The sequence below is a fragment of the Achroia grisella genome, unplaced genomic scaffold (assembly GCF_030625045.1).
Source record: "Achroia grisella isolate CSIRO2021 unplaced genomic scaffold, CSIRO_AGI_Agris_v1 utg487, whole genome shotgun sequence".
NCBI lineage: Eukaryota > Metazoa > Arthropoda > Insecta > Lepidoptera > Pyralidae > Achroia > Achroia grisella.
The window spans coordinates 2,885,792-2,908,711 of NW_026712891.1; the positions used below are offsets into that span (position 1 = coordinate 2,885,792).

The 22,920-nt window shown below is 32.6% G+C and overlaps 2 protein-coding genes across 3 annotated transcripts in view; one reads left to right on the forward strand and one right to left on the reverse strand.

Moving 5' to 3' along the window:
- Positions 1-22,920, forward strand: part of LOC131846037 (cytosolic carboxypeptidase 1-like) — a 72,287-nt gene that overhangs the window by 31,989 nt on the left and 17,378 nt on the right. The window lies entirely within an intron of this gene.
- Positions 113-21,517, reverse strand: LOC131846036 (uncharacterized). Of its 2 annotated transcripts, none has more exons than XM_059195246.1 (6): positions 21,345-21,517; positions 7,847-7,952; positions 3,592-3,668; positions 2,766-2,973; positions 1,823-1,990; positions 113-1,137 (listed from the first exon to the last, which is right to left on the reverse strand). In XM_059195246.1, the coding sequence occupies exons 1-6, from the start codon at positions 21,403-21,405 to the stop codon at positions 702-704; spliced, it is 1,056 nt and encodes a 351-aa protein (XP_059051229.1). In that variant the 5' UTR covers positions 21,406-21,517; the 3' UTR covers positions 113-701. The 2 variants fall into 2 exon arrangements, with proteins under 2 accessions (XP_059051229.1, XP_059051231.1); XM_059195248.1 differs by having other exon boundaries at positions 1,046-1,137; positions 1,813-1,978.

A 22,920-nucleotide genomic window follows, 5' to 3' on the forward strand; every position in this document is an offset into this window, starting at 1 on the left:
GATAATACACATATTGATAGAAAATCTTCAAGCACAAATTAAACATAAAAATTTCAAAACTTTGTTGGTAATTCGTATCTGATATATTCAGGTGTAGTAAACAAAACAAAGGTTTTCTTAAAAAGTTTGAACTTTATTAACTTCGCTACATCACTATTCTTTAAATTCTTGAGTTTCAACTTAATACACTTAGCTAGGTACGTCACGTTTATAAACACTATCTTATAACACTATACGAATGATATGTCCTGAAATAATAATATCCGCACAATTTTCTTAAATTAAATTAATACATTTTACGGTTTAATGAAAACACCAGAGATCTGACACACTTACTTAATCGCCTTATCGATGTTTAGGTACCTATATATTTCGTGGAATACTCGTTTTGTGATATTCAGCACTTCGGAAGACGGAGGCAAGTCGCATCGAGCGAGTCACCAGCACCTTCATTTATTATTGCCCCAAAAACCTTCGAAATCACCATAATTATCATAAATTACTCTATGCAATTTATGATTTTAGAAATATCAAGAGAATAATAATCAATTAACCAAGACATAAAATGCACCCTTTGCACGTTAGCTCCAATAATTAAACTCGTTCCGTAAAAGCTTCTAATTAATGAAAATAATACTTTTGGTAGATTCAATTCTAATTGTCATGAAACGTTTACACTAATGAGAGCACTAAGCCGGACGCTAATAGGAGGGGGGTGCCAGCATACCGCTGGCGTGGACGGAATGCTCGGTAGCGTCCGGCTCGGCTGTCGACGGGGCATCGTCTGCAGGCGCGTCGTGGACTTCCTGCCCCAAGTACGCTGCGGGGTCGTCCCCAACCATGCCATCATCCTCCGCATAGGGCCCTTGAGTTGGCTCCTCTTTTTCTTCATGCTCGTGGTCATGCGCGTGGGCATCTGCTGCTCGTGAATAATGTGAGTCGATCTGCGGTGGGGATTTGAGCAACGCATTTGTCTTGAGGTGCGGGGACTGGAGACCGTCAAGAGAGGAAGGCCGCAGCTTGCCTATGAGGTCATTCAAGGTGAAGTGGGTTGGCAAGTGCTCGGAGCGCGGTGGCGGAGGAGACGATGATGTGAGCGGGTGCGCGGTAGTCGTGGTCGTCAGCGAGAGAGGCTTCCTGCTGGCCAAAATGGGAGGGTCATCGACGAACTTCGATATTCACTCTAACATCAATTTCAGTTAAAGTTTTTGGTCAAGTTAACAAAGTAATATTAATGATATTGAATGTTACTTTTTTAACTTGCAATTATATTAAAGCATATATTATGAACGTTGATGACACTCCAAAATTATACAACTTTCCAAAATCGATGATTCGATCAATTACTTTTATATAAAAGAAATTTATATAGTTGTTAAAAAAATACGGTTAGTAAAGAATAAATACTATGACCATAGTAAGATTATATCAATCAATAACTAAACAAGAGATACCAAGCAAAGCCCCCTTCACCCACCCACCAAATAATTTATAAATTTTGAATCGTTATGTGCTCAACAGGAGTAATGTGAAATTCCGAACGTTTTCTGCTGGGTGTAGGGCTCTTGTTTGGTGGTTGGGTTGGCGCAGAGGCCTAATCCCGCGGACCGGCGCGCTTAAACATTTAAGAACCAAGGTATACTTGGACTAGATGTTAGCACAATCTACCTACATGATAGTATGTCGATCTGTACACTATGGTTAACGTATGGTACTTGACATCGAAACGATGAGCCCAAAAAGTTAATTATAAAGACTGGAGAGCGCGCGGCTAGTCGGGGAGCGGGCCTCCGGAGACGGCTGGCATCTCACCTGGCATTACCCCTGCGCCGAGGATACGGGTATGGAGCCATAATTGTAGTAGTAGCAGCGGGTCTGCTCGCAAATGAAATCCTTGATCTCGCCGCAGTGCTGTGGCTCCCAATGGAAGGTCGGCGCTTTGAGAGCGACGCACCCGTTCGTCATCACATGCTCCGTTCTGGAATACCGACTAGTTTTTATGCAACACAGTATCTTTGCGCATTACTAAGATGAATCTCGTGCATAAAGACAGTGCTCATTAAGAAGTATATATTATTAATAATAATATACACTTTTAAAGTAGATTATTACTTTAAAAAAAGTACGGATATTAATCAATAGTTACGGTTATTATCTGACGTAGAGTCTCAAGTCTGTTATTATAAATTAGATACATAATATTAAGGTTTTAAGACAAGAATTACGTTTTCAATATAGGACTTCTCTATATATATTGATATATATTATATTTTATTTTATATAGCAATTGAATTTAATCAAAACTAATAAATTAATTACAAGTAATATTGTTTTACATAAATACAAGTGATTTATTTATGTAAAATAATATTATTTGTAAGATATAGAATTTTTTATCATTTTTTATTCTTATCATACAAAATAATAGGAATAATGGCATTTATTCCATTTATAATGAGTACTTAACGTAAATTATTCATAGGAAAATTTTCATGTCACTCAATGTAAAACAGTATTGTTCATATTATTATTGGCAGTGTTATTTCTGTTTTTTTTTTAAATTAATCGTGTGTCGTAAAAATCATATTCCTTCTTTCTCATAGAAATAAATCCACTGCAATAATAACTACCCATTCATATTGAGATAATGTTTATTCCTTGGTGGGTATTATACTGTATTACCCACCAAGAATATGTAATTTGTATATAATGAAATGAATAATGGGATGCAAATAATAAAATCCTCGTAAATAAATGATGCGTACCCATGTCTAGCGGTGCGTTGTGGTGCCGTGCTACCCTGTGGTACATCCAGGGGGTCAATGCTGTCGTCGGAACGCTGGCTGGGTACATCCATGGTCAACCTTCTCATGTAGTTGAAGGTAGCGTTGAATGGCAATCCCGTACTCATCCACAGGTACATATCAGTGCCGAGGTTGTTGCCTGACGTCCAGAAGTCGTATTTGTTATACCCTGGAAATAATAGGTTAAATGATCAGCAATTGTTGTATTTAATTATTATTATATTATAATATTCATATTTGATCGCCCCATTAGTTGTAATGGTTTACCATACGATCGTCGCGCAAACAATTTTTCGCACAATGCAAGCATTTGCATTTAAAAGTATGATCATTTATACATTAATACATTATGTATATACCTACAAAAAAATATATTTATATGAACTGTCTAGTACTCATAACGTAATAGGTTATGTTTAGCTTCGGACTTGATGGCGATGTGTAAATACTCCCGGGTTAATATTATATATGAAACAACGATTTTACATTAATAATAGAATAACGAATACCTATCCCTGACTTAAATACTAACAACTTAAATTATATTTACTGCAGTATAATCTCTCATATATATATTATGCTATAGATTCGTTTTAAATCGTTACATCCTAAAAAAATAAAGTAAAAAGATTCCCTATTCCAGTATGCGGGATTCCTTCCATTCAACCTTTAATGTCTCAGAGTAATTACAGAGCAGTAGAAACAAGTTTTCTAGCATGTACCTACGAAGAAATAATTACAATAATCAAATACAAAGTAGCAAAATATATTATTTGTTTAATCTCACCTGCATTAGTCAGATATGTCGTTATGGAGTCTGCCTTTTCTTTCGTCTCGAATGATGCTAATTGTAGACCTAATGATCTGAAATAATAGTTAAATAGAATTTAAGCATATAAAGTTTAAAATTAAAAAATATATCTCCTATTTGTTTGGCTAACTTTTACACATAAAATCTCATAAATCTCAATGCGACGACTTACAAATTATTGTTGTTACTCTTACTTTTGTAATTATTTGGTTACGAACTATCGTGAAAATACATAACACTGTGCAGAAATATTCTATTAAATAATTTCCTAAATAAAAAAAATTGTGTTATAAAAGGAGAGTACGTATTTTGAATGGAATTGTGAAATTCTTCCACTATTTAAAAGGTACATTCCAGATTGATATGCGCTATATATTTTATCAATATATACAAAACTCGCAAAGCAATGCGCCCCTTTGCAAAGCCCTTATACAAATAATTGAGTGAAGATGAAATAAAATTTATTATTATTATATTATTTAACAAAAAGAAATATATTTACTTGTATACCCGTATAATTGACACAATAGAATTGAAAATTGGAGTTCTTATACGTACCAAATGATAAATATTACGTACATATATAGTACATCTACATATGTACGTAATATTTATCATTTGGAGCAGCTCTATTTCACACCGTCTACAAAAGATCTATGTCCGTAATATCAAATAATAATAAATCGCGAAATCCTTGTACAAATGACGACAACAATTTACGTAGGCGCAATGTTAACATTATCAAGGATGCCGACGTTACAAGGACCCTTGTACAATTACAAGATTTAAGGCTTTTGGTTCGAGGACATCTACATCCTTATACAACGTTGTTTCAGGTTATGACTGTTTTGGAAAATTCCTAAAAATTAAAAATCCTATGATACGAAGTTAAAGAGCCAAATTGACCACAAGATTTTACCAGAGTTTATATTTAATTATTTAAAAGTTGGTAACCCTGATTATCTAGCGACTAGCGTACATATTTTATGCAGCTAGAGCGCACCGTTTCGCATTCGCAACATTTACTATTATTTATAATACACCTTCTGCTACAATAATCTAATGTCACTGACAGTAAAATTGAAAATATATACTTGCATTATTTTACATGCGATATGAAACATCTCGATCCTTGACAGTAGGCAGGTATAGACCTGTCGTACCGGATCTTTGTACGTGATTTAACTAAATAACAACCCCAGCTAATCGTATTTAAGGATGTAACAAACGGTATTAATATTGATTATTTTGTTAGAATAATAATCGATTTAATAAAAATAGAATATTTATTTACATTTACATAATCTAGTTATTAAACTTACTTCTGCCAACCTAATTTATGAGCCCCTACTACTGTATGTAAATTTAAAACGTTAAAACCTAAAACACAACATTTTTAAGCCTTGGATGAATAAGTCGGATAATAAAATCATGTGTATAAAAATATATGGATTTGGAATATAAAAATTGATTATGAATTGATTAATAATCGTTTTGTTCGTGTGTTTTCACATCCCTAATTGTATTCAGCTATTAGCTACTATAGATACCATACAGAAGAGCCTGTTCATCGGGAGGCAATTTTATTCGCTAAAGATAGGCCACGTTGCAACCGGACAGCATTCCGAGTACGAGTTCAGAAAACTCTTGAGAGATTAAAAACCTTTACGTTAATCGCGTAGCTATTATATTTTGTAATAACAATAACACTTTAAAGTTATTACAGGTATTTCCTTAATAATAATGGCGCCTATAAACTTTTATGAATAAAGACTGTATTTTTGCTGATTTTGAAGAATATCAATCACATACAACGAAAACATTACAATATTGAAATTTTAAAAATTAACATTTGTCTTTAAAATGACCGCTATACGAGAACTTTATGAACTTTTAATGTCTTTATTTACTAGAATTTTATAATTCTGTTTAATTGCTTAATATACATAAAGAAATAAAGCATTTTTTACATTTGTACTATCTTGTCGTCATGTCATCGGAAATAAAATAGATAGACTTTATCGTTTATTTAACTGAAGCTATTAGTATAATATATAGCCAAACTTAAAAATTAATTTTACATAAATATGTATATATACCAAGACGTATTTTACTAGAATTCCTTAGAAACGTTTTCAGAATTTTCTTTTTATGAAATACGGTAATAATAGTAATTAGTAAGGATATTTTTAATTTCCCAAACAATGTTATTTGTAGGAAAATGACTATTTATAGTTCGATGTTATGGTACTAAAAGACACTAAACGTTATTTCATTATATTATTATGTACCTATTGAATTCATTCTTACGACAAATAAATTCTTTATTTTAGTAAAATCTTGGGTACATTAATAATACCATAAAATAAATACTAATCTCCTGATCTTTTCGTAGCAAAGATATTATTATATGCAATTACAAATGACATTTCACAAGTCTACAGATTACACATACACAGCTATTGTGAATGAATAAAAAATAATTTAATTAAAGTTCCAAGTAAGCGTGTTGGTACAGTTGTCTCATTTTCATTGAAAAAAGTGCCCATTAGAATGCGAAACACGTAACGAGTTCGACTCTTGCGCTGAATTAAAACATCATAAATTATAGCCCACATGAATACGTCATGAAATTCTGCAAAGCATCCACTTATGTCCATTAAGGCAACATCGGCATACTGTTAACACCATATGCACTTCAACTGAATATTTTTTTGCGAGTGTCATCATCAGTATTTACCGTAAGAGGCTGCAAAATGAAACTAAAAGGCTTAATGAAAAATAAAGTTAACGTAAAATACATCAACGTCTGACACAGCGACCATGGTATCTGTTCCCGTTACTGAGTTATTTTTAAACACAGTATTCATTAAGATGCGCCTCTGTGATCAGAATCTTCTGATAAAAACTCTTTCTTGAAATACCGTCATATTTTTCGTGATCGACTTAACTCGAACGTCAAACAGTAAAAGTCGTAATAATTACAATAGTATAAGACGAGTTCTCTTATTTTTTGGATGTTTATAATGAATATTTATTTGAGAATTTATTTAACCAGTTATCAACATAAACGTTCTTTCGAAAATTAAGACATTTAAAATTTCGATACTGCATAACAATTCGGTTAACTATCAAAAATTTCTCGACTTACGAGATATTTTTTTAATATCTCCTTGTAAATGCGATTTAATAATTTTCATTAATATTGTAATTTAATATGTATCGACTAGTGTTTGAAAGATACTACATCTACATCCAGAGTTTAGACTATACTTTTATATGTATATCCCTTCTTTATGATAGTTTAATTAACAATATCAAGAAACTATCTACAAATAATAAAGTTCACGTTCATTGAAATTGAAAAATATTTACTTCTTGATATAATTTATAATTAATGAAACATAAGTTAATTAAATACAAACTCGCCCTTTTCTCATATAATTGCCATAGTCAATATTCAGTAGAGAATACTTTTTAATATAATATAATACTCTAATGTCAAGAATAAACGTTCACAACGACAACAATTGGAACAGTAAATACTAAATAGGTCGTGACAGCTACGCTTCGAAGAAGGACATCGTGACCGAACAATGAGGCGACTGACCTTTTGTAGCAATTTGACCGTGCACGTGGTTCAATCTAAAGTACCTAGTCCTATTTTCCTTACTAGAAAGCTAGAGAAATGGTTTTAACAAAATGGCAAACCATTTACAACTTATGTATTATTTCATAATTATACGGATTCATTGACCACGACATCATAGGTACTAATTAACCCTAACATAGAACTATAATTGATGGCAATTTTAATTCAGTCGTAATTTCAAAAATTTATTCTAATGTATACAGTTTCTTTCTTTCCTATACATTTATATGAGTAGTAACTAAATCCTTAACTTGTAGTAATATTTAACAGCCAGATTGGCTTGCGGAAATGGTCCATCGGTCCATATTGTTCTAGAAATTTCCCAGAACCCTTAACGGTAATGCAAATGTCCCTATGGTGTTTACTTCCTGGTGGCAAGTCACAAGGCGTCGAACCTGAGCGAGCTTGTTAACACCGACCCAAGTTTAGTTATGCCAGGATTTGAACAGGACCACGACACGACACGGAAGATAAGGATATTGTGAATCACGACGCGGCGAAAATGCTAAGAAATATATCTTGCAAGAGCTTGCAGACATTCTAAGGGCTATAGTGTAGAAAAATATGAAATGGTCATACCTGCAGTATTGATAAGCTAAGAAATAGTTGAGCTCCGGACTGTAAGGATTCATTCTTGAGATGAAATATTGTACTCCGTCCAACTGTATGGTCGTTATTCTTTGAGCTGAAACAAAGTAGAGGTATTTTAATGAAGATTCATTTATTGATTATCAATTTATCTATTTTTTTGTTGTTTCGAGAAGTTTCACAAAATAACTGACTTCGCGTGTAAGAAACTTACATGACAACAACAACAACAATACAAAACAATGCGATTCTTCCTTTTTAAACTTGGTTTACCAGAGATAAGTAATTTTATATACTGAAGGTAATCAAACATAGAGATAATTAAAAAACATTAACTATAGTTTGTTTACCTCGTGCATGTATTACGAGCGGTATTCAAAGCTAAATTGCAGGGAAGTATAATTTGCATTAAACTTTCACAGAAAGGAAATTGTATGAGCGGAGTAACGTTCAAGCCCCATCGAAGGCGTGCAGTATCTGTCAGGAACGTCCATTTAAGAAGACATATTGCTCAGACGGCTACATTCTTGCTTTTTATCTCCGTCTGTTGCATAATCAATCAAACAGACTTCTTTTTCAATCCAATTACTTTAAGGGTATTACAGAAATGTCAATATTTCTGACAAATCGACTTTAACTGAATAACTGAAAATTTTGACTGAATACTGTAATTACTCATGCAATATAATATTATGTAATTTGTATTACGAAGTATGGTATTATTTATAAGTTTGAAGTTTATTTGAAGTATTTATAAGTTTAGAAAACCAAACAACATGGAAACAGAGAGGGCAAAAATTTAACTTAAATGTTACTGTCATAAGAATACCTAACTCTCCTTTCCTGATTTCAACAAATATTGTTGCTTTATAAAATTATATACAATATACAATTAACACGTATAAATAATAATCAGCTAGATACTTCACATAGGTAATATAAAACATATGTAATCTATACAACAATTATGTTAAAGAATAAAAATTAGTTAAACATTGATATATTATACTATCGATACAACATCAATATATATACTCGTATACTTAGTGTGAAAAAAGGACTGTATATATATGGGGCTGGTAGATATAATTATGCAAACACGGATTTTAGGAAGCAATAATATAATATTATGTATAAAAGTAAAATAGCAGAACAAGAATGACAATATATATTTACAAAATACATAAATAATATACAAAGAGGCGCGTCGTGCACACTTGGAATTCATACTCCTAAAAACCGTAGCATTATTTTACATCATTTTTGATATTTTCAAAGTGCGACATCACAATTGGATATGTATTACATACAAGTAAATTGTTTGTGGTTATACCACCGCTTGGTTACATGGTTAATTAAATTCTGTATCAACCTCCTTGCGGTTTACCACACGTATTAGTACTGCCTGATTTGGTAAAAATAGTAGAAATTACAAATTGCAATAGCATGTTTTTACTTCTTTTTTCTTTAGCTAATTCATCTTGCAGAAGATTAAATTTTTGAAGCGGCAATTTCATACACGTATAACTATCAGCTCTTGTATAATAGATAGTAATTCAACAAAATTAGTACATAACATACATATCGTGAGCGAAGGACTGAATTCTTGCTTAAAACATCAACTTTTATTAATGAAAAACAAATACATTTCAGAGTTTCAAGTTTAACTATCATACAAATTTTGAAATAATGGAACATTATTTTCTAATATTCGTATAATGACTTTTGCCATGGGCACCTGTCAAGTTTCATTCTGCTGCCACTAGTGTATAACCGATTATTGAAACTAAATGATTTATCATTAACAGCATACGATTCTCAAAGGAAATGAAGATTAACATCCTGTCTCCTGACTCAGGTAGACTTTATAACCACGACGGGGGCGATTAATAAACGTATCTAATTAAATGCATCCTGAGTCGTGCCGGACACCGCGGCGCTTGCCCGTTGAAATGATTCCCGAGAAAATTTACAGTGTTGATTTCATTTGCATACTAGTTGTGAACTCATTAATTATGGCTGATAAAAGCCACTTCAGCAGTCCGTCCGTCCAACATGTGTGGCTGTTATCCACGACTTCGTTTAGAAAGAAGAAATTCTCACGTACCATAAAATTTTCCTCTACATATACGTAAAACATTAACACCACTATTGCAAGCAATCATCAATCACAATTGTATCTAAGTATGTAGATACAGTGATTAATTTCTTATGGAAATCTTCAGTTTAGGCTTTTTAATAATGGTATTTTTCTTCCCAATATACCTATCTATAACATATTAAAATTTATTTACGAGGCGTCAGGACGAAGCTTAATTATTTTCGTATTTAGGAAGTTGCGATTGTCCGAACATCATAAATTCTACTCTAATATAATCCTAAACAGCTTACTAAGTTGTCCTATCTGCAATCCTGTAGAAAAGTTCATTAACAGATTAAAGTATTAGCTATTGGCCTATTTTATATACTTTAATGGTTTTCTAACATAAATGGAATTAACTTTCATAATTGGTATTTATTAACTATACTAAGTTTGTTTGGAACTACTGGTTCTAATTTAAAAAATATTTTTGTGTTGGATAGTCCATTTGTCGAGGAAGGCTTTAAGCTATATAACATTATACTACGACCAATAGGAGCGGAGCTGCAATGAAAAATATTGCAAAAGGTGGGGAAATGAATCGTAAATGAAGTTGCTCGTGTCAGGTAGTATAAGTATACACTGCAGTCATTTTAATAAATAATACATAACAAACTGTTTCTTTTTGTTAATGGCTAACAGTTTGTTTGGCTGATCAAATGGCTGAACAAAAAGAAACAGTTTGTTCTTTGTAAAGAAATGTGAAAAAATAAGTATAAAAAGCATATGCTAATTGTATAAAAAGGCTAACCTCAGTTGCTATCGACAGTAAGCAAAACCCATCACAGTTTAAAATTTATGTATAATGGGTACCATACAAAGACCGATGAAGCACAATTCTATAACATCCTTTACTAGACTATTAGAGGAGTAGAACGATTGGAATCCATGCATAATGTATGCTCATGCATAATGCCAAGCAATGACAATAATTGCCATAGGCTGCTTTAAACTTTAATGTTGTTTTCTCTGTTCAAATGTATATTCCTACGAACTATTCTAGCTTTGTAGTAGCTAGTAGTAGCAGTAGTAGTAGTAGCACGTACGTAAATTACGATTTTATTATTACAAAATTTAAACAGAAATTATTGAAATATTTACATTTAGGCTGTTTGCTGTCATCGTGATATATAGAAAAAAATATATTTATAGGCAAACATTGTGCTTAATTATATGATTTTTTTAGTCATAAACTGTGTGTAAGAACAGAAAAATTGTGATAGTAAGAATATAGTGTGCCGTATATATAAAACGAAAATATCATTTTTGTAATTCCTAATAATAAAAATTACAAGATCGTGATTATAAGTATATTACGGACAAAATCTTTATTCAGCAATATATAATATAGATTAGAAATGAAAGCAATATGTATTAAACGCATTATGAAAGTAGTCGGTGTAAGATGTAGTTGGAGCATTTTCACTTGGATATCTAAACCATAAAGAACTTGCCGTAAATGTTGATAACATATTTTATTAATATATGTATGTAATTTGTAATATATATCCATTGTTATGATTATATATAGAAGTTATTACGACTGAGGTCTTGACTGCCCCTTAGAGTCACTTCCTCTCTGATATATGTCTACATCTATATCGGTTTTTTACATCAAGTAGGGCGTCATGGAATGCACCTGTTAATAGTCACTTACTAAGACATATATTATATCTTCATACGCGTAGAGCAACTGAATCTCACGGTGGTCGTAAACGAACTATTGAAGTCCTATTCAAAGTGTTATTACGATGCAATATATTGGCATAAAAGGTAATGGTTAGTCGTTTAGAAAATGCGGGATGACAGTAAGGCTAGTGTATATACTACTCGGGAACAATGAGCGTCGGGTCACGTCGGCTGAGTCATGTGCGCATGCCGCATACTGATGCCGAGCGGCGCGGCGCGCACCGACGGCATCGATACTCCCGACTCTCAACTTGCGACCAGGTACCGAGGTTGTCAACCATAAAACACTAACATAGTACAAAGAAATCAATAATCTGGTGAAAACTCGCATATTACCTCAATTGGCTCTCTAACATTTTGTACATTCAACGTTATAGTCGTTTGACCGATTTTCGAATCTCTAAATCTCATACAGAAATGTGTGAGAATGAAAATGTTCTCGTACCAAATGCTAAAACTCTGTATTTGTACTGGGATCGTTATTTAGTTGGCATCCTTGCTGGGTACCATGGCCTTACAATAAACACATCATTATAATACGATGTAATTTCTCTGCATACGTCACATTTGTGTGCGTATAGTCCTTCCATGCTAACAGTGTATTTTTATTTGTTGCCTATTCACGAAAAAACAGCTCACTGGATCCTAATTAAATTTGAAGTTAGATTGTAGCCCAACATTGACTATTTTTTTGTGTAACAATAATCTCGCAGGGGTGAAATAGGGACAAAAATCTAAGAAATGAAGTTGCGGATAACAGCTAGCAATACACAAATTCCTTGTGTCGAATTAAAAATAATCGTGTAATTGTATAAAACAACATTGTTTATTTCTATTACGCTTACAACTACTGTTGCAAACTCTGCACACTATTATAATATTAGTTTTTGTATAATATATTATTTTTACTTTTCAGTGCTTATATTATCTTATCTGTGGTATTAGTTAGAGAATGTAATTAAAAAGTGTTTCTTGTCTTTTTCAAGAAATATAATTCATGTTTGCTCTTTCTTGATATTATTCCTCTTAGCTTTAACTTTTGTTTCTAAAACTTCAAAAAGTAATTCATATATCTGATGTTCTTCATATTTGTATTTTACACCTACATTTATTAACTAGCAACTTAATACATAAATCAATATTATTATTGCAAATATTAAGAATGCCACCTTTAAAAAAATAATAAGCAGATAGAAGTAGAAGGATTGTGGAATTCATCTCTGGTTATCGATAGGCGGCCTTGTTAAAACTTCTAAAACGGAAGCGTCCATTTGCAGTTCCATGCCCATAAATATCTATCATATTGGTATGCAACATTGGAGTCTCGATAGTGCTCAAGCAAAATACCGAGAGAAAAAGAAATGAGAATACCAACCTAATCTAATTTTTAACATTGATTTGCAAAAAGTGCATTTCGATATTCCGACGCTGTAAAAATAACGATAAGTGTATTTTATTTATGATAACATTTTATTGTAGTAAAGGTAGATATTAAATAAATTACTTACTAGATACAAGTATGGAACAAGTAGCTACAATGGCGAGATTATGCCGTAAACGGATTTCCTCTAGTCAACCTTTGAATACCTGAGAGGAATGGAATGGAATTTATGGAGATGAATATTATTGTATTTACGAGTGTGTATACAAAACATTTTCTTGTTAGAAATATCTTACGAGTTTTCGATGTTAAGAACGTACATGCTTGATTCGTCTTTTTTTATAAATATTTTCTTATATAATACTATACTATTAGCCTTAGCTATGCATGCGTGGTGTCGGTAAGTTTTAATTTCTATCAGTCCTTATATTTATATCCATAGTAATATTAGTAATAGTAATATAAATGCGAAAATGTCTATTTGTTTCTCTTTCACGGCTAAATGGCTGAACAGCTCTTAATTAAATATAATATAAAGATATAATGTATCACGAGAATATAGGCTACATTACAAAAAAAGGGAAAGAAGTTGCGGTTAGTATTTAGTATCTACATTACCTATGTTCCTATTCCTATATATTAAGTCAGCTATTAGATTTTGTAGTTTTAACTGTGCGTGGATAAAATGAACGATTTTTTAAATATAAATAGTATATATGTAATTCGATATTGTTTAGTATTATAGCCATCCGGGCACTGATCCACCGGACGTGCGCCACTAACGGACCGCTGCCCAAAATCGTTGGCGAATGTCAATCACGAACTAGCGTACTTCTTTACTTGGACAAACTCAATTGCAATGAACCTTTGTTGTGCAGCCTTTGATACATTCCAATAAATTGAGTCCCAATTTAAATTTCGACTTTGCAAATACGACACTATTATGACCCATTCACTGCTGGTCAAGGATCCTCGCAAGCGGGCGATTAGCCTACTATTATCATTCTAGCTTAGGTAGCTTGGTGTTTGTTCCTTTTCTTTCTTTTTTATTTTCTCTTCTTACATTGTGTTTTAGATTACGAGATTCAAGGAGTAAAACTCCCCAAATCGCGTCTTAGAAATTTTAGAGATGGAAAGAACTAGTGACTTATGACGTATTTCTTCTAAGAATATTGGTATCGCCATACCGTAATCCACTGGATTATAGTGCTATTTATATCCAATACGTCGACTGGTTTAATCGGGTTTCGTTTTGCTTACGTTGTCAGCAATTATTGTTTTTTTTAAGTATGCACATATATTATAATGAATAACTTAATTGTATCCTTAAATTTAGAGTATTAAATAAATATACATTATTCATTTTAAAACCTCATTTGTTTTAAGAACTTTACGAAGCTTGTCATAAATGAATTAGTAACAACAGATATTAATTTGATGCTAAGAATTAATTCAAGATACGTCGTCAACTTCGGATATATCACTCAATCAACTGTCCATCGTCGGAAGTAAGGTATACGATATTGCCATCCATATCTCCCTTGCATACAGAGTACTTCAGATATACTACAAATGTCTATTGAAAGACGCATAATGAATCTAATATGTTTTTGTGCTATGCGATGGAAATATTCCTAAATATATTGCAGACAACTTTCGTATAAATTCCACCATTGTTTTATTGTGTTATCTTTATTGAGTTTCTTAAATTTTGATTGTTATACAAATAGCATTTGTTATATTTACTGTGATCTCTCCAGCATTGATACATGTTTCATGCCTTTTCAACTGTATACGTTATTTTCGGTATTCGTATTTTTTATTTTATAATTTGTACTGACCTGTACTGAATTCCATTTATATTGTTTAGAGGTTACAATATTCTTATTCAAAATATGGGTTTATTTTGTGACTTTATTCTTTACCTTTAACAGATAGTAAAGATCGTTAGTGAACCATTAGTTCCGAATCTCAGATTTTGAGTAAGTGTCCCACATTGGGTGCCATTATTTCTTGTAAATAATGTTTGGTCGGTAGCATTCTCACTTTATTTAATCATTGATATTTGCAATAAATAATTGTGAATTAAGTTTAAACAGTAAATAATTTTAATTTGTAATACTTGTAATTATATTTGTTAATTAAAAATAAATGAGGTGAATAAATCAAAGCTGACATTTGTACCCTCGTATCTATAGCACTCCCCTTATTACATAGCAAACATTAGCAATTACATTTAGCATAATCAACCTACCATTATTAAGTACTATAGTACAAATAAGGCCCTATAGTGATAAAAAAATCGATGAAAAAGAAGCTAATGTAACCATCTAGCAATTACCACGTATTTACAGTGCATAATTATCCACAGATCGAAAGCAAAAACACCTACCATACAGGTTTTGTGTATGGCAATAGATATAAAAATAATTTTCACATTATTTTAAACGTCATGTGATGCTTCAGTGATTTTACCAGTTCAATAATTTCTGTAAACTTTTCAAACTAATAAAAACAGTCTTAAATAAGAACTTACTTCTCATCCAGTCCGATCAGAAACCATTCAACTGAATTTCAATGAAATAAATAGATATGACGAGCTTTTAGTTAAGCTGCTTATGCTTACTAATATTAAAAAACGTTTAAAGCCTTAATAAAATTATGGCAGTAAATCAAATCATAAGCTATCCTCAGAAAGAGTTACGACACATAAAAATTTTAACGACGTATTTCTGTTAAAAGGACAAATTCTACGAAGCTACCACCTTCATAAAAATATCATATTACATTTTGTTTATAATATCATACATATTATTTTATATTTTGTAACTTGTAAGCCTGTCCAAAATACTTATAAGCTATCATCATATACCATATAAGTTTGTATTAGAAGTTGAAATTTTATATATGTATTCACTACCTAAATATTATGTATTATGAGTGTCTTAAATATTTATCAGAAAAAGTTTCATAGTAAATTATATTTATGAAAATATACCAAATTATTGAAATTATGCATATTCCTAACATATCGGAGACAGGCAATATAACCTAGCGCCACCCTGGCCGCCTCCGCAACTACGCTACAAGTGCATATATGCAGTTGCGCGCACGCGTAATGCTGTATGTATATTGCATAACGTAAACCAGTCAGTTGAATAGCGTATCCGCCCACCCTTGGCCGTGCACGATTCTCACGTGAACTTCACGGACGACATGTTCACAACCACGCTTTAGGGCTTGCACAGACGAAAGACTCCTCTTTTTTACTCATCAAAAATGGAGCAAGTAGCATTCCATATCATCCGAGTTTGTACTAGTCCGCGATCCCTCCAGCGAAGAATATTGATCTGCACTTCCAGAATACACACATGTTACCTCTTTTTTTTCAACATAAGGTACCTGAGAGGCTTGCGTCGATAAAATATCCAAACATTATTTACGGCGCGTAAATAATTTAATAGTCGATATGTCGTTGAACTATTTGTCGGCAATCGGTTAACGTCAAAGGCGTCCGATCGTATTTTAACTTAATCTGATGACGCGAAGGAATCCGAAGCCGCAGGATACTCATCAAATTATTCTAAGTTAATGTAGCGTAAAAAATGTGCAATTTGTGTCTCTATCGAAACTTCTTGATTACTGCGTCCGTGAGAACAACGATCGGATTGTTCGCGGTCGGATAACTATGGAAAAGCAAAAAAGGGATCGAGAGATAATAGCGAACGAACGGCATGAGACACGGCCCAAGGACGGCGCGCGCGCACTCTGCCCCTCCTCGCCCTGTCCGCCACGGAATGCACCTACCGGACTATTTTTAGTAATCAAACCCGATGCCGACCCGATCTTGATCCTGTTTGCCCATCGAAACAAACAAATGTTCGCAAAATGCTAGTTCACTTTTAAGATTATCTGTTCTGTTACCATTATAGCGAATATATTCAGATAATCCTCTCTTTAATAACCAACGATTTACTATTACCGCACGGGCCAAGAGGTTTAATTTCTTTTCATCCTTACATTTTATTCTTGAATAGAAATCCCATCCATACTCCATCGCCACAGGAATAAGATATTACCACGTTTCATCATAGAATTATGTATGTGGTTTTTTGATGGAATGTAATGTAATTTATATGATGTTCCTTCATCATGACGTAATTGTGCTCCCGCGTTTGCTAACGGTACACACTGATGAACTTATTACCCGACGGGATGGAGTGTCTTCGTAATAAAACAGTCATGATTACCGTCGTCACAAATACACTATTTCACGTTTTGTTTTTCCCATATTGAACAGAGCTTACATGTAAGTTTACAGTACTATAAATTCGTATGATTACAATGAAATAGGTATACATATGTGCGCTTTAATAGTGATTTACAAAAGAATGAAATAATTTAATGTGCTTACTATATTTAGCTACAACTGATAATTAACTTACTTTACAATTCGTTTCACATAATAAGCGTATATTTAAATATTGATCCCAAAATAACGATATACTCATCACAGTTTGCTAAAAGATTACGAAATTATATATACGATGAAGTTTATAAACATACAGTCTGTAGAGCATTAAATTACGATATGTAAGGTACGATAATGTTATGATAACATACTGGAACAATTAATTTCCCTGTCACAACCACGCGTACTGTACCTCACATATTACGAAAGTAACTTCGTAATTCAAATCGTCATAATTACTTTCGATATAAAAAGAATACTATTTTAAATGGCTTATATACTTTACATCCAAGGCTCTCATCTCAAATCAGATAGCGAACCCCGAACGGGTTGGTTGTTGTCGACTCGATTCGACTGCCAAGGTTGCACAATAAGTCCATGTTCCTTTGGAATAAAGTTCTTTTCTAATATTAAAAGAATATCACAAATAGAAGGCGACCAAAGATTAATATTAATGATAGTATCGTTTTATGGGTTATATGGATGCGTAAATGTTTACAGAAGTTTATATATGTATACATATTTATCTTTTTATTTTATTATCTTTATTAAATTAATTTGTATATTATTTAACCGATATTCCTCCTTTTCGGAAGAAATTCCTTTATTATAAAACCGTATTAAAAACGTTGCATAGTTGGAAGTAAGCGGGAAAATGGAAATACAAAAACAGTTACTTTATTTTATTTGTATATTATCTATTATAGAATTCAGCGAACTAATCATAACTGTATATCTACTTGTAAACCATACACATACATATAGGTAATTTTAAAGGAAAATAATTAGTAAACAGAAAGTGTTTACTAATTACTTTCCTTTAAAATTACCTGTTAAATTATTATAACAAATCTCATAAATATTTTACATTGCTTATGTCGCTAAAATAACTTGCAATAACTACAAGGTACGCTGCTCACGTCAGTGTAATTATAACATCTCATGGGAGCAACCACGGTGTCCTGGCCACGCGGTGCCTATCCGTAGACCGATGAACCCCGCACCTGTTGCTCCCCTCACCCCTCGCTTTTTTTATCCCACCCGACTTCCGTTCCATAGTTTTTGCAGACCTGTCGATAACCTGTCCGATAACCACGGACGCGGCTCATTAACAGAATCGTGGCTGCAATGTTGATTGGTATAAATCGTTTTCTCAGAGACTAACGTCAGAGACACCTGAAGTACTCGTAATCCGCGGCAACCCATTTAATATAGTCGCCACCGGTGTCATTGACATTGCAAATTAAATGTTCAATAACAAGTATGACCGTAATGATGCAACCGCGGCGACAATTATTTAAGCAGACAAGTTTTTATTATTTGATGATAAATTTTTAATGAAACCTTTATATTTCTTAGAAATTTATGGTTGCATTAGAGCTTATTTATTATATAGTGTTCTAAATGAGGCAAGTTGGTACAAGCCTCCAGTAGACAATAAAATCCTAGCTAAAAGAAATACTATTATATAATAATAATCTTTTCGAATATATACTGGGCTCTTATATAATTATACATATATACTGCTGCTTATTATCTGAAATACTTAATATAGATATTGCTCTTTTTCCATAGAACAGAATTGCAAAGGTACTTCTATTATTTTAAAGTTTATTTTTCTATTTAATTTACAAACAGGCAACAGCATTAGTTCCATAGACAAAATAAAACTGTATTATCAATGTCGCGAATCAAAGAAAGAGACAATTATTTGTTGACCCTAAACCACATTAAAAAACACTACAATTTGTCTTTATTATCGCTGACATGGGTCAAACTTTTAAGGGTTTGGAGACCGTCTGGACTTTTCAATTTACTAAAAACTTGTCTGCTATGTAAGTGTCCCATACTACAGTGTATTTATAAGTCAATTTTTGAAGGCATATTGTATCGCCGAGTACCTACCTTCCTACCTGTGTCATGTGAGGACGGTGCACTTGTGTCAACAGAGCCTGCACCTTTAAATGACCTCCTGCCTTTCGCTCGTATGGTGTAACTTTCTTATGTGAAGCTTTCTTGATGTTACGTACTACTGTATACTTGTAAAGATTGATTGTGCTCTATAGTGAATGAATTAAATTATAACTATTGTTTGTTATAATCAATATCAATGTAAAAGATTAATAATTTCAAACTGTGCATATTTTTTAGAATTCCATGTAGAACTTAATTAATGTCTTTAAAAATGTAATGATTTGTAATTTTTTGATCTTTAAAACTCAGGTGAAAAGATCTTTTAAATATTTAGTTTAGATCATTTAAACGAAAACGTTCAAGCTTTTTCGAAAAGGTTACAACGTAATTATTGCGGATATGTTCGTCATATCTTTGTGATCTCCGAATCGAATTTGATGATTCTTCTTTTCAATCAAAAGAATTGAGTCACATTTTTGTGCCACATTAATTTCGATATAATCATAGTGATATTTCTTTATTATTATTCAACTACCAGCTCCAAAGATACTTATAATTACAACTACATTCTTAAATGTTCTTTAAGCTATTTACAAGGGCCTATGGCCAACCATTGTACTATAATGAAACAATGAAGGTCGAAGACCCGTAGGTCACAACAGCCACCTTACTGCTACCAAGTTATTTGCGGTTAGTATAATCCTTTATGGTAAGTAATAAGAGCTATTATTACATCTAACCAAACTCATTAGATTCCATAGAATGTTATTACACAATTGCCGCACAGAATTGTCCCCGTATATTTTGTCTGCATTTCTTTTCCTCTCCTCCTATTATTAATCACTTGAGTGGGCTTTATAAACTTTTAACTTTTCAACTTTGTTGGTTTATAGTATTCACTGGCAGTTTCATTTATTTGTATATTATTATTAAAAATAGAATTATTCCATTACTTTTTGTACGTTAACTAATAATAAAACAATGAATTAAGAAGAAGTTGTTTTTTCTTCTTGAATTAAGCATTTATACGTGTATTTTCTTGGAGTAATACTTTGTAATAAATGATAATACAAACTTTTACTATCGAAATCACATTTAATCACGAGTCGGTGTAGGCAGTAATTTATTTTAATAAGTATCTAATAATTTTGATAGAACTATGTTATACCAATAAAATCTGCAATAACACATATATCATGTTGTTAGGTCTGTTGGATTCGACAAAATTGGTTTTAAAATCTCGAACCCCGTAATTATGGTTGCTTGTAAAAAACCTTTACCATTTATGATATGATACCCTTGGATAATGGGAAAATCATAACTGGTAAATTCATGGGGGTGGTAATCCCAGATGCTTATATAATCTTTATTAAAAAAATCTATTATGCTATAAACAGTTTTGAAAAAGTATTGACTTGTAATATGATGATATATAATAAATATTGCCTACTATTTTGACCTTTATGGAATAAAGGTCAAAATATTATACAGTCTAAAAAAAATTCATAACATTTATTACATTAATGAATCATTATTAATTAATTGACCGATATCTGGTAAATTATCTAATAATATTATATTAAAGAGCCTAATTTAAAGTATATTATCGTCACTTTTAAATAAATGACCAAAATGACGCTAGTGCGTGTATCGAATTATATGTAGATTCCAATTAATTCGTCGTCATTATACCATATTTATTCCAATTGCCATTTCTGACTAGATTATTTTATGAAAATAAAATTAATATGAATTATATAATAATACATATAATCATATGGTTTCTCCTAATAGGTACTTGCTCTTGGTACATAATTTTAAATTATGTTCAATTGTGCTATGAGAACATTATAATGAATTGGGATTAAAAAATTGAGAATATTATGTCACTTACCTGCCGAGGGCCCAAGGGCAGCTGCGAACAGCAAAAGACAAGTGGCCAGAACGATCTGCATATTGCTGACTTTAGCTGCTTTTTGCGGACAAGTGCCAAAGTTATGTCCACACACGGGACTGCGCTCACGCAACACGGGACACTCGGGCACACTGAGCGCGCGCTGCCCGGGACCCCTCCTTATAACACCGACGCGTCCCGCTTGCACCACCACAAGAACCAACCACGGACCACCACTCCAATTACACTACTACACGATGCGTACATTGCTGTATCTAATCTATAGCCCGATCAGCGCCAACCAGGTTGCCAGCAATGGAGTAAATTCATTTAGGAATGTCGGTAAGATCCGTGGTGTGGTGGCGTTAGGCGCGGACGTCCGGCGGCGGGCGGACAGTCGGCGCCCGCGCTCCTCGACACGGGAGTTTATCTCGGCAAATCGTACCGCACAATAGTTCGCGCTCAATTTGTTCTTGTTGTGGTCGGCGCGAATTCTTCGCTTGTCCAAAGGATTGTCGTAGTTTTTTCTCTTAACTCTCAATGCGGCGCGCTTGTAGGACGATGTACTTTTGTTATATCTCCCATTGAGGATAACATATAAAACAACAACAGATCAGCAATTATTGGACGTTCACTAATTGACGCTTACAACTTCACTTATGTAAAATACATTTGTTAAAAATAAATTTATACTTACATTTACCACAAAGTAAATGTAAGTTAGTATTAGTTCTTGGAAGCAATAATATTAATAGTAATAATTTGTATGATAATATTGTACTAATTTTTAACTTTTATCTAAGTTTACGGAAGCATAGCATGAAAATAAAGCTAATGTAAAAGTGTGTATACATATTTTCATATTAGCTTCTCGATCACCACGTTCAAATAGCTGGGGAAAAAATATAAAATTTACTCAGATTACCATTTTCTAAACCTAGTTTATGAGAGAAAAGTTGCAGGATACGGTTAGCGCAGGGTGCACTAATTAAATTAGTTATTTATAGAAATAAGAGCAACAGAAGTTTTACTGGGGATTAAAAGCCGCCGCCAGCTTTACTTCACTATTTAAACACGCTGCTTCTAAAGCTACGTTAATTGGTGGGACGCTGTTTATGCGTTGGCTTTGACATGAAGAGCGCGTTATATGTACCTATATTTTTTTTTATTTTATTTTATTAGATAGGTAAATCGTTTATTCGAATGCTGATAGCAAATACACTTATATAAATATGGACAATATTCGACATAAAATTAACAAGTTTGTCTTATTATATACGATCTGCATCAATACAAATTGTAATGTGGAAAACTTAGAGAACAAAACACTGATTTTCAGCTTCAATCCAGTCAAGGTGATGTGATAATAATTATTAAAAAAAGAGCAATAAATATGGGGACGGCCTGTGTTGTGTATTACGTGGGAAGTGTTTAATAATATAATATAAATTTTTAATGTACATCGTAGTATAAATTAATGTAATTTGAAATTTTATCGAGTAAAGAAATGTGTGTATGAACATAAAAAAATAGTACTGATCATTTCGCCAGATTGCAAGAAAATTCGTTGGAAACA